Here is a 13,930-nt window from a genome sequence, read left to right as displayed (position 1 = left end):
TTCATTATGGTACAAAGATTGCTTATACCTATGTAAGAACTCCCAACTCAAATAATGTTCTTTTGGAATTGCACACCTCTCCTATAAGAGGGCACTCAGGATATTTAAAAACTTACCAAAGGGCCAAGAAGGAAATTTTCTAGGATGGCCTTAAATCAGATATTCAAAAGTTTATGGTAGATTTTCTAGTTTTCCAGCAAAATAAAGTTGAGACAATTAAGACCCGAGGACTTTTAAATCATTAGCCATTCCAGGTCAGGGTTGGAAGTATCAATGGATTTTATCACATGTCTACCCAAGTCTGAAGGAAAGAGTGTAATTATGATGGTAGTTGATAAAATTACCAAGTACACACACTTTTGTGCACTATCTCATCCTTTCAAATCTAGTACAATCGCTACTGCATTTGTGGAAATAGTTCAAAATCCACAAGGAAACCCAAAGTGATTATTTTACGTGACAGAGATCCCATTTTCACCAAAAAATTTTGGACAAAATTATTTTCTTGTCTTGGTACTCAATTATCTCTTAACTCATATTATCATCCTCAGTATAATGGGAAAAATAAGATAATGAATAATTGTTTGGAAGGATATATTTGCTGCTTTATATCTAATAAAAAAAACACAATGGGTCAAGTGGTTACCTTTGGCAGAATGGTGGTATAACACTTCTTTCCATACTGCAACAAAAATGACCCCATTTATGGTGCTTTGTGGATATCATCCATTGTCCATCACATCACCTTTAAGAGAGAATTCTTAGGTTCAAGCAGTGGAAGATCACATCGAGCATCAACAACAAGTTCTCCAAATCTTAAAGGATAACTTGACTCTGGCACAAAATCAAATGTAGCAATAGGTAGATCAACATCATAATGAAAGAAGTTTTGACGTGGGTGATTGGGTATTTTTACGACTTCAATGATACAAACAAATGTCCCTCAAGAAAGCTAAGAAGGATAATAAATTATCACCCAAGTACTATGGCCCTTACAAGGTATTGCAAAATATTGGTACTATGACATACAAATTGGAGTTGCCTACATCTTCTTGAGTACACCCATTTTTCCATGTTTCATTCTTAAAGAAGCTTATTGGTGACAAGATCCTAGTTCAGACTATATTGCTAGAACTTGACGAGGAAGGAAAAATCATATTGGAGCCTGAAGAAATCACATAAACAAGAATCTGGCATCTACATAATCGATCAATTTCAAAATGTCTCATTAAGCGGAAGAACTTACCTGCTGAATTCCATATGGGAGGAGGAGTATTTTATATAGAAGCATTTAGAACTACTCAAGCATTGAGGAAAACACTTTTTTTAAGGAAAGGGGCATGTTAGGTCCCTATAATACTAGTTTATCCCCCATATTGGTATTATTGTGCCCCGTAGAAGGCCGCTATTGTTATTGTTGCGCCCTTACATTATTATTGTTATGTAGGCCCGAATTATATTTTGACCCTTTAGACTCCTATGTATACCAAGGATTTTTTTTCAATTGAATCATCTAATAATTGTTCATATATGTGATGTAAAGGAATGTTCGCCCCTCCAAATGACTTAATATCTAGTTTTTGATGTATATTTTCTTATGTTTTTGTGTTATTTGATATGGATACATAACAAAACATCTCAGATCCAATTGAATTTTCTTCACAGAAAGATGGTTCATAAAATTTCCTGCCATAGAGAGTCGAATGACCTTAGAGGGTCTGAATTGATGCACAAAGATGCGCTCCTATACCACAAAGAAAACACCAAATGAATCCAAAAGAAATCAACTTAATCCTTCATTTATGCAAGACCTCATGAAATCATATGATATTTCCAAATAATGTTTATCCTTCATGCAATGACTCATATAAGGTTCATTTAGACAAAATCAAAACCTTTCTTGACTTGACCTCTCTTGATTAGACCATCCTTGACTTGAACTATTGGTGGTTTTTCTTTAACATGGATTTGATACCATGTTGATTTTTCTAGATTTCCTTAACTGATAATTATTTACAACGATATCTTAATTAGTTCTTCATGTGTCACATTAATAATTAAACAACTATATAATAAAATCTTGAAAAGTAAAACAATAATGAGAGTAATGACAAAGAAAAACAAGAGATAAGAGATTTATCTTGGGAAAACCCCAAACCAGTGGAAAAACCTAACAACCTTTTCTTAGATAATTTCTCCATTTCAACAGGAGGTCATTTTGATTTCCTAGTGAAAGTAAATTCAAACATAGTAGTGACCAAACCCAAGTCAAACCTAGTCAAATTTCCTTATTTTCAAGTCAAAACGTTGCCCAATAATGTTGGCCTAGTTTGATATGCTAGGGCTGAATTTTGGCCTTCTCCTGCACCCAGAAAACCTCGGTGCTCTTGCCCATATATGCCCAAAAATTCAGTTTATCTTCCACATGTGTGAGGCTAGAGAAAGTGAGAGAATTCAAACATGCGAGATCAGATAGAGAGAGAATGATTGGATTGTCTTCGTTCATTAGGGGAATTTTGAGGTCCAAAATGGGCCTCCTGAGGAAATTATAAGATAACAATGGAAATAATAAAATAAGATTAGACTACATCATCAAATTTTAGAGGGAAAGAATAAAATAATATTTTTTCAACTCATATTTTCAACTTATCTCTTTATGGGTTTACTCAAATTTCGAGCAGCAATCATGTTTTTTCATGTATTTGTCATTTTTCATGTAGCAAGGTCCATCGAAAGTATTCAACATGGGTACTCCTTGGATGAGGAATTTAATTTTTCATCCTACAAGTACTCCCACTCAAAATTTGAGTAAAAACTTAGGGAGATAAGTTTAAAATACGAGTTGAAAAAGTAGTTTTATCATTTTATTATTTTTTAGTAATTTTACATTTTTACTCCAAAAATGGTGAATCATCCCCCATGGTTGACATCATCATCTTGAATCCTAGAGGTTCTTATAAAGTTTATCTTGGTTGTACATTTTTCTTAGGAGGCCCATTTTAGACCTCAAAATTCCCCTAATACTTCTTGTTTTGTATCCTTCGTTCAAATGAACAAAAGATACTATGTCTTGTGTGTGATTCGAACAAAATGGAACGACTTGACCTTCTTAGAACCAAAAATTCAAATTAAAAAAATCAAAATTATTTCCTTTAAAATCCAAAAAACATATCTTGTATTTACTGTTACATATATATTTTGAAAAGATAAATTATTAATTATGAAAACTAACCCATCACTGCAAAATTCAACAAAATCCAAGTCATTTAACATGCATGTCTTGATTCAATGAACTTTGGGTTAAAGAAGTGGATTTGATTCAGTAATTAAGGTGGAATGAAATAGGGACTAAAATTATGAGTCACTCCAAGATACAATGGATTAGCTAAATGTTCCCTATTGATATATTTGTTAAATTTTTCATATTGATATATTTATATCGTTATTAAGTTTTCATTAAGTTTAATTTAAAGTAATGTGAAATATATATATATATATATATATATATATATAGGTATAAAATTTTATATTGGATAATTATAAATTTATTGTAATAGTGAAGATAGTGTATTTCAAAATCATGTAATTTTAGAGATAAAATTTGAATTATTATTTGATGTGATTTAGCGGAGAGACTTATTCTACAATCCATGAGAGGATGTGTAAGTTTGTCCGTGAAATAAAAATAAAAATTATATTCTAAATAGAAAAATAATGTTTGCTATAATTAAAAGAAAAATGAATATGTTGTAGAGTAATTAGAAGTAAAAAAAGTGTAATCAATGTTTAACTCTTATACTTTTAAAGACCATTTCAATAAGATATTTAAATAAACTATTTGAAGATCTATATTAACTAATTTATGTGGATATCAACTTCATATAATGTTAGCTAATTTATGTGGATATCAACTTCATATATATCTATATATAGAAAAAATTAAGGTTTTATAGTTAAATTTTTTATTTGGTCATGTATTTCGCACTCTAAAAAAATTTGCACCTGAAAATTTGATTTGATCCCTCTAGGCTCAGATCTGTACTTAAGATAGATCTATGGTGACTGATATAAAAATTACCAATATTAAAAATCATTTCTATAAAAATTGTTAATATTGAAAAGTTGAATACAATTCATAAGTGAATGGTTCACTAAACTATTTAAACTAAAATATTTGAATAGATTAATACCATCTTAATAAATATATTGACTAATTTGTAATATAAAAATATATAATAATCTAATTAATATAATAAAAAAATAACATAAAAATTAATTTAATAAATAACCATTTCAAACTTTTGATCAAACTTAAACTTATAATATATTTTCTTTTAAAAGTTTTACACATTTTTTTTTTAATTTTAATGATTTGGTCATCTCAGAATGTGTCAAAATGCTTTACGAAAAAGTTCCATAATAAAAGTTCCTATCAATTAAGTGGAACTCTTAAAAAAATAAAAAAATAAATGCACTTATTAACTTACTTCCTAGTGTAATTTTTCTTTAAAATATTTAAATTAATAAAAAAACTGGATTTTTTTAAATATTTTAGTATATATAAGATAAGATAATGACAAAATTTGAATGATGTACTAACTAATACATTATAAATAATAAGATAAAGATTGAGTTAATAATTAGATATTCAACTTTATATATATTTAAGGGGTATATTCGTTGTTTTTTTTTTTCATGATTTAGTCATTTTAGATTGTGTCAAAATTAATTCCTATTAAAATTAAAAAAAAAAAAAAATCAAACTTACTTAATTATTAATCTACCATTTAATATAATATTTTTTTAAATATTCGCTATATATCATTTTATTTATTTATTGTATTTTAATTTCTAAAATTTTATTTTTAAATAATTATTTTTCATAAATTTAAAATTATATGTATTTTTTTAAATTGATTGTTTAAACATTTATCATTCTTTTACCATTTTAAATTTTTAAATAACTAATTTACCTTATATTCAAATAATTTATTAGATTATACTTTTCTATCATTTTAGTTTTTAAATAACTTATTCTTTTTTTTTTTTTTGTAAATTTAACATGTATTTTTTTCTAAATTAATTACATGAAATATATCATATTCAAATTATTCCTTATATTTTATTTTCTATAATTTTAATTTTTAAATAATTATTTTTTGATAAATATACCATTTAAATATGTATTATTCTTTTCCTACTTTTTATTTTAAATAACTAATTTATTATATAATATTTAATATTTAAATAATTCATTATATTTTATTTTTTATAGTTTTAGTTTTTAAATAAATTGTTAATATGTTTAGATTGATGTGATCTTTTCTTTTTTAGATTTAGATTGATGTTTTTTTTACTTTTTATTTAATTGAAATATAACTATTTCATAAATGCCACAACATGTTTATGGAGACTTGAATTGATATATTTGGAAAAGAAAATTGTTCACCAAACCATGACTATTAACTAAATTTTTATTATAAAATATATTATAATCCAACTAATATATCATGAAAAATAGCATAAAGATTAAATTAATAAGTAAATAAATTTAAACTTTTAATCAAACTCAAAGTTCTAATATGTATTCTTTTAAATGAGGAGAAATTTTAAATAGATTTTTTGAAACTTTAATGATGTGGTCACTTAGAATGTGTCAAAATGTTTATGAAAAAATTCTATAATCAAAGTTTTTATCAATTAAGTAGAACTCTTAAAAATAATGAACTAATTTACCCCATAACAATAATCTTTTATAATATTAAAATTAATATATATCTTTATATATATAAAACAATGTCAAAAAGTTTTGGATAATAAATTAATTAATATATCATAATAGTTACATTTATATATATATATATATCCCTAGAACAATAATTTTTTATAATATTAAATATATATATATATATATATATATAAAACAATGTCAAAATTTTGAATGATATCATAAATAGTAACATATATATATATATAATTGTTTAAATATTTACTTTTTTTCCAAACTTTTTATTTTATTTTTTAAATCTTAATTTTTAAATAATTTTTTTGTTTGGTAAATTGACCATTTAAATATTTAGCATTATTTTCCCACGTTTTAATATTTTACTAACTAATTTCTCATAAATAACAAATTTTTAAAAAACTATTTTTTCTTAAATTTAACATCATAAGTCTCTTTTTTCAAATTGACCTGGAGTATCTCGTAAAACTACTTCTGCTTAGCTAAGAGCTCGTCTTCCTCGGATGTAAGGAAACAGGTTAACGACCCAAGACCCAGAGGCATCTGGCAGGAGTGAAAGCCTGCTCCCTTACAGACCACCAGGCGTGGTTTTCCTTGATAACCGTGATGAGTCAAATCTACATTCGCGGATAGTAGCCAGAGATGGCTATCCTCACTGTTGGTTTCACAATTGAGTTTTATACACCTTAAAAAAAAACCTTTTTTTTCAATATTAATCATATAAAATATTTAGTATTCAAATTATTGGTTATTCTTTATTTTTTCCTATGTTTTATTTTATACATAACTAATCTCTCATAAATAACTAATTTCAAAAAAACTATTTTTTCCTTCATTTAATATTATAGGTGTTTTTTTTTCAAAATTAATCCTATAAAATTTTTGGTTGTACTTTATTTTTTCGCCCGTTTTATTTTTGACATAACTAATTTTAACAAAACTAATTATTGGTTATATTTATTTTCTATAATCTTAGTTTTTAAATAACTCACTTTTTTTTTTGGGGTTAAGTCACCATTTAAACATTTATCATTCTTTTCTGTGTTTTAATTTTTAAATAATTAATTTTTAGTAAATTTAATTATACAAATATTTGTTTTTCAAAATTATTTATATAAAATAGGTGTAGTCTAACTTATAAATAAAATGATTTTTTTAGAGCATTTGTTATGGTTAATTTTAATCCAAATGCCAGAAAAATTTTAGAAACTTGAGTTTAAATTGTTTAATTTATTTATTTTAAACTACAAAAAATCACAATCTTACTTGAAGTTGTATAGTCAATAAAAAACTATTCAAAAATATTTAAATAATTTATTTTATTCTATTTTATATAATCTTAATTTTTAAATAATTAATTTCTCTTTAATGTTATTTTTTAAATATTCATAATTATGATTTTACTTTTTAATTTTTTTAAAACTAAATTTTCATAAATTTAATATTATTTTCCCACTTTTTACCTATCCAAAAAGTTGATATGCACAAGAAGGTTGTGGACACTTGGTAACGTGCCACCAAGGTTGAGATGGTGCACATGTGTATAGATAGCTTATCTCAACAAGGCTCATAGAGTGTCCCAAAAATTGTTCAAAAAGTTGTGGACACTTGGTAACGTGTCACCAAGGTTGAGATGGTGCACATATGTAAAGATAGCTTATCTCAACAAGGCTCATAGTGTCCCGAAAATTGTCCAAAATGTTGAATTTATTTTAAATTACAAAAAATCACAATCTTACTTGAAATTGTATAGTCAATTAAAAACTATTTAAAAATATTCAAATAATTTATTTTATTATATTTTATATAATCTTAATTTTTAAATAACTAACTAATTTGATTTTTTAAAATATTGATAGTTATGATTTTACTTTTTAATTTTGTAATAACTAAAATTTCATCAATTTAATATTATTTTCCCACTTTTTACCTATCCAAAAAATTGATATGCACAAGAAGGTTGTGGAGACTTGGTAACGTGCCACCAAGGTTAAGATGGTGCACATGTGTATAGATAGACGAGACATTCAGCTTATCTGAACGAGGCTTACCGTTATGTGGAAGAGCGAATTCAATTCAACAACCTATGTATCACGATTTATGGTCTCAAGAAACCTAAACCCTGTCACATGAACAATGGTTGACCAACAAAATTTAAACAGTCAAAACCCACCACAGTACATCCTCACAAAGACCTAGAAGAAATAACTTGGGAATTGGTGGGTCTCTGAGTGCAGGAGACAAAAGGAAACCCTAATTTGCAAAGGGGGGAGCAATGTGAACGGTCTTCAAGATCATCCAAATGCAGAGCGGTGGATAATTTTTTTAGTAAAAATTAATGCCCAGTAATGGCATGGCCCTCCTTTTAGGGATCCCTGCGGTTAAATTTGATAATTTCTTGCAAATAAAATTTGGAAAGACAATATCCCACCACCTCAAGTCGGTTGAAACAGAAAAAAATAAGTAAAGAAAAGCTGGTGCGACTGCATGGAACATCGAGAGTTGTGGTTGGTATTAATTTTATAATATTAAATGCTAGCGAGGCAGACCAAGTTCCAAGTATTGAAATCGCATGCACACCAGGAGTGTGACACAAGTTAAGCGGTCACATGAAAGCGGTAATGGGGCTTAAAAGCAGGGGGACGGGCTGAGTTCGAAGCCGGCAATAATGGCGACTCACGGGAGATGAAAGAGGACGGCACAAGTTGGACGGGGCGGGCCCTCATTACGTGTGGAGTAATTAAATGATTAAATTATTTTAGTTTTAGGTTAGGCCTCTTCCGGCGGCCGGGGTTTTGGGGTTTTCCGGGCGTTAAGGCCGAGACGGGGTCCCACCGGACCGGGGTGTTTTTTCAAGAAAGGAAGGGCTGGGGCGGGGATGGGTGTGTTGGGACTTTTACAGTACGGTGGCATTTGCGTTTGCAGTTGAAAGATATAATGCAGTTGGTCTGGCACGCATGGAGTAGTGGGAAAGCGTGTGAGGGAGTACCCGAATGGCTCGTGATTCCTGTAATGTAATGTAATGGATGTGAAAGTGTTTTCTTGAATTATTGTTGTGGCGAGGAATCGGCGGGGCCGGGGGAAGTGTGCTATTAAAGGAGATCGCAATCCGTTCAAGGAATTGCGAAGCGCGCAGCACAAAGAACGGTGGAAACTCGGTGAGGAACAGCGGAGAATTTGGTGGAAACGCGAAAAAACAGATGGTTTTAGCGGACTCTGATGTAATTAGCCAGAGTTTGATTTTTGGAGTGTTTTTAATTTTTTTCCGAGAATCTTGACTGGCCTTTGAAGTTTCAGTTATCGGGGATCGAACTCGTGACGTTTAATTGCACCAGGGGGAGCGGGGCTTTGCATCTACGGGATGGCTTTGCAGGCGGAGTATCCGTGTAATGTGATGTTGCCGGAATCGTCGTGGACCAGGTTCGTTCCCAACGTTCCGAGTTTAGTAAGTTAACGCTTGTCTTGAATACGTTCCGTGCAGAATTCGCCAGGCTGGGTGCAGAATTTTGACGTGTTTGACGAAATTTTGTTTTAGGAAAAAAGCTCCGGCGAGAGCATTTAAAGATTTTAGGAAAGCTTTTTGATTATTTCAAACGGTTCAGTTTACGAGCTTTATTGAACCTTATAAGACTGATGATACAGTGATTTGTGTTACAGAATGAGGAATTTGCTTCCGGGAGACGATAAGTGTCTGATTTCACCTGCTCTGGCTAATAATACGACACAGGATTTCAAAATGCAGGCTGTTACCACGAACGGGGCTGGCAATCAGCAATTGCCATCAGTTCCATGTAAGTATCTTTGAAATTTTTTCTTCACCCTGCAATTTAAGTCGATGTAGGGCCTTTCTAGGGCAGAGATTCTAAACACAACATCCGTCCAACAATTCTTGTAGATACAAGTCTAGTTTTGTAAAGAAACCTGCAAATTTCCCTAAGGAAGCTGGTACATGACCAAAGCTTGTTGTTATTGAGCCTTATAATTGCATGGTTCGTTAAGATTTCAATCTTGTTTTTTTGCTAGTTTTCTCGAATTTCTTCGTCGTCTACGTTTCCTCTGCATTTGTTGATTGTTCTGCTACTTTACTGGAATTTCTTAGAAGTTTCAAGATTTGACAACTTATTTGCATTTCTTTGTCGTTCTGCTAGTTTACTTGAATTTCTTTTAACAATTTGTTCTGCATTTGTTGATTGTTCTGATAGTTTACTGGAATCTGGAGATTTGGCAAATTTGCATTTCTTTAAAGTTCTGCTAGGTTATTCAAATTTCAGTTTCTTCTTTGATATTTAACAATTGTTCTCCTCGTTAACTCCAATTTGTTTCTTGGCTGGACATTTAACGATTGCTTTGTATTCGTTTACATTAATTCCTTTATCGTCTCTTAGATTTAATAATTACGCGTTTTTGTCTATTGTGCAGTTCCAGGTTTAATCACCGGGATGACATCGTGCGGGACGTTTCATGCAGCGGAGGCGGAGCTGAATGCGAACATGTGGATTGGCAATAATAACAGCAATCACACTCCGAGAAAAAGGCTCAGAGAATCGGTTCCTGATCAGCTCGGGAATTTTGTTTCTTTCGAAGGCGCCAATGCGAACACCTTGCTGAACATGCCACAGTCCAACGGCGAAGCGGTCTCCACCGGCCTACGCCTCTGCTTGGAAGGCAATAATACGTTAAATTCCACCAACGGCAGAGAATTTACCGCCTGCAGCAGCAATGCATACTCTTTAAACCACAAACTTCTCGCGGAAATGCAGCGCCAGAAGAACGATATAGACGAGTACATGAAATCGCAGGTAATAATATCGAGATCGATTAAATCTTTTTATAAATCTCTCATACATTTATTAATTGCCGGTACCGTTTGATGTAAATTAAATTATCTAACACATTGTGCGCAGGGTGAGCGTCTGAGTCAAATCCTGACAGAGAAGACACAGAAGCATTCGAGGGCGTTGCTGTGTGCCGTGGCGCAGGGCATGTCCTCCAAGCTGCGCGAGAAGGAGGCCCAGGTGATGACCATGAAACGAAGGAACATAGAACTAGAAGACCAGATAAGAGGTCTCATGGTCGAAACACGTTCGTGGCAGAACCGCGCCAAGTGCAGCGAAGCGCTGGCCAGGTCCCTGCGGGTGCAGATAGACGAAATAAGCAAAGAAGGGAGCGGAGATAGCCAAGACGAAGCCGCGGCGTCGTCTCATTTCGTGACCGGAAACTCCATGAACGCCGTCTACAGGGAGAACAGGGACCTTGAAACACAGAAAACATGCAGGCTGTGCAGGAGTAATGATGTGTCCATATTGTTGTTGCCCTGCCGCCATCTTTGCCTGTGCAGGGACTGCGAAAACAAAGTAGACGTGTGCCCGGTTTGCCACCATTCGAAAACCGCGAGCGTGCAGGTCTACTTGTCATGAATCACTTCGTTCTAAATTGTTTCAACCATCTCAAAACATTAAACGGTTTTGTTGCATTTTTGTCATGATGGGTCGTGCGTTGCAGATTCGTTGCCTTTTCAGTTTGTAAATTGCGAGAGGAATAGGAAGAGTTTGTTTAATAGGGGATTTGATAACAGTTAAGTAATTAATAGAGTGGGAGCCGTTTGCGATGGCTGTCATTAACGTTTTAAGACCAATAAAGAAATTGGAAGTTTCTTCATAATTTGTGAGTGGAAGTTTCTTCATAATTTGTGACTGCAGTGGAACCAGAGTTTGAGCTTTTTGTAAATGGAGTTAATCTTGATTTGGACTTATTTGCCAAACTGAATTCATTCCTAGATTCCTTACATCAATGTGATCATTAAATTGGCTTCATCCTTAGATTCCTTCGCCGAAATGATCTATCGGTATTTTTATCATTTGGAAATTCCCTAATTTTTAGAAGTATTATGAATTTTAATGTAATCTCAAAATTTGAGTGAAATAGTATTTTATCATTTGGAAGTCTGATAAAAATCTGATTGAAATTATGAATTTTTACCAGTATTATGAATTGTAGTGTAATCTCGAAGTCAAAGTCTGAGTGAAATTATTATAATTTTTAGAGTGTCTGGAAAATGAAAATTATATTTTCAAAATTATGGTCTTATTGATGTAACATGATATTCTTGTTGATATAGCATTGTTGACATTGTAGCATGATGTTTTTGTTGATATAGCATGATGTATGATGATTGAATTATAACATATTTATATTTGAAAATATCTTTTAATTAATTAATTTAATTTTAGTTATTATTTATTTGTATTTTTAAAATTAAATTTATGTTTTTTTTTAATTATAATTTTAGAAATAATAAAATATTTAGTTAATTTATAAGGGATGTTTTTAAAATATGATTAAAAGTGATTTTGTAGTTTTTAATTTAGGTTTTTTTAGAAAAATAGATACATTTACAAAATCACCTAAGCTTTCTCATTTAGAATTACATAGATATCAATAGAGAATGAACATAGTTAATAAAATGTTATAGTTAATAAAATGTTCATTTTCATTTTCTTGTATGATTAATATCTTAATATGAGTACCAAGCTTCAACACTTATTAGAGGTTTCATTCCTTTCCATGTAAACATGTTTAAATGAGATGATACTCTAAAGAGGATTAGGTTGTTTATTGCATTTATAAATGTTATAATGTAAAATTCCTTCTTTCATTTTTCTCATCCAATTATCACTAAAAGAGTGTCCCTTAATATTTGTATATTTGTTATACCTTTTTCTATTGCCAAAGTAAGAATAAACTCAATGTTGAACTTCATAGAATAATTATCTTTTCAAAAATGATTATGCACAGACACCTATGACTTCCTTAAGGAGATCACCAAAGAAAACCTAGGCACCAAAAACTATTAATATTCTTTGTAGCATTCATCTAGTAAGCTTTCCATTCTTCATTTGAGGGAAGTTGAGAGAAGTTGTTAAGAAGACTAATTCTTGAAGTTGCACATTGAATCAAGAGAATGGATTTATCATCAAAATAGTTAGCATCCCTTGCAAGAGAAATGTCCCAAGCTCAAATCAATGGCAAAGCTTTGAAGCTATTTAAATTCACAATTCCATGCTAGGGTTTGAGGCCTTCTTCATAAGTGGAGCCTCTCCATGCATTTCCTAATGTAGTAATAACATACTCTCCATTCTAAATGTGAACTACATATAATTAAGAGATGATTGATTCTTCTCTTACTTCGCACAAAGGGTATCTACTTTGTTGTAGTATGTCCTAGATAAATGCTTTATTAAGCAACCACACAAATATGGAATATTTTGATGTACATTTGAACGTCATACTTTCTTCCACCACCACTCTTTCTAATTTTTATTCTTACAATGCTAGATTTAATTGTTGTATAAACATCCCATAATAAAATTCTTTCCCTTGAACTCTAACACTCTCATAGTCTCACTCTGGGCTCCAAATCAAAGAAAGATATGAGTTAGTGACTTAACTAAGTTTATAAATCCCTCTTTCCCTAAAAAATTGTCTCAATGATCTAGTAACTTGAATTGTACTTCACATCCCATCTAAGGGTTCTCCACAACTCATCTTATTATAATTTTCATTAGCAACATAATCAAATGTCTTATTACAAGGAATACTAACACAATTGTGTTCCACATGATTGAAACATTATGAATATTATTCAATGGCATTCTAATCCATTCTTTCATGAATCAAACCATATATATTTCTATATAACAAAGATATAACATAAACGTTTCACTTAATCAACCTCCACACTCTTTGTTGCCCATGATCCTTGACAAGTTAACGATGTTTTTTAATCTCTAGTCAACTTTATGCCTGGCACAACGAGTGTTTTCCAATTTCCCTTCATCCCCTATTCTCCCTTCTCCCTATGCACAAGGCCTTAAAATTGATTCTTATGATCTTTAAAATTCTCTTTGGTATCCTTGCATTTGATATCTAATAAACCAATATTACCTCTAATATTGATTTTACCAAAATAAGTCCCACCCCCTCTTGATAACTAGTAATGACACCATAATTATCTTCTTTCCCATTTTTGTTATCTACTAGTCTCTTTTTTTCCTTTGATAACCATTAGGTTTTATAACAAACCTTGGGTACTTTTAAGCCTCTTCCAACTCACATTGAAGAAAGGAAATCACTAAGAAAAATATCTTTATCTTCTTTTGAGATTCCCAAAAAAGAAATGTTGGATTT

At 30.9% G+C, this 13,930-nt stretch overlaps 1 protein-coding gene across 1 annotated transcript; it reads left to right on the top strand.

Moving 5' to 3' along the window:
• The first annotated feature begins 8,676 nt into the window (after positions 1–8,676).
• LOC149235710 (BOI-related E3 ubiquitin-protein ligase 1-like) lies at positions 8,677–11,160 on the top strand. The gene is made up of 4 exons (XM_089368633.1): positions 8,677–9,163; positions 9,401–9,534; positions 10,163–10,542; positions 10,648–11,160. Exons 1-4 carry the CDS (start codon positions 9,105–9,107, stop codon positions 11,158–11,160), a joined length of 1,086 nt encoding a protein of 361 aa, XP_089224759.1. The 5' UTR covers positions 8,677–9,104.
• Positions 11,161–13,930: the final 2,770 nt, after the last annotated feature.

Source organism: Pinus tabuliformis, chromosome 8 (assembly GCF_031772625.1).
Source record: "Pinus tabuliformis cultivar Carrire ecotype Pingquan chromosome 8, CPIR1, whole genome shotgun sequence".
NCBI classification, from domain to species: domain Eukaryota; kingdom Viridiplantae; phylum Streptophyta; class Pinopsida; order Pinales; family Pinaceae; genus Pinus; species Pinus tabuliformis.
The sequence above is the reverse complement of the archived record's forward strand: the minus strand, read 5'-3'. Positions and strand labels throughout refer to the sequence as shown.

Excerpts from the sequence above, each read along its gene's own strand:
- LOC149235710 (XM_089368633.1), top strand. The coding sequence starts at position 9,105 with ATGGCTTTGCAGGCGGAGTATCCGTGTAATGTGATGTTGCCGGAATCG. Across the intron at positions 9,164-9,400 it reads CCGGAATCGTCGTGGACCAG|AATGAGGAATTTGCTTCCGG; the intron begins GTTCGTTCCCAA and ends TTTGTGTTACAG. Across the intron at positions 10,543-10,647 it reads ACGAGTACATGAAATCGCAG|GGTGAGCGTCTGAGTCAAAT; the intron begins GTAATAATATCG and ends CATTGTGCGCAG.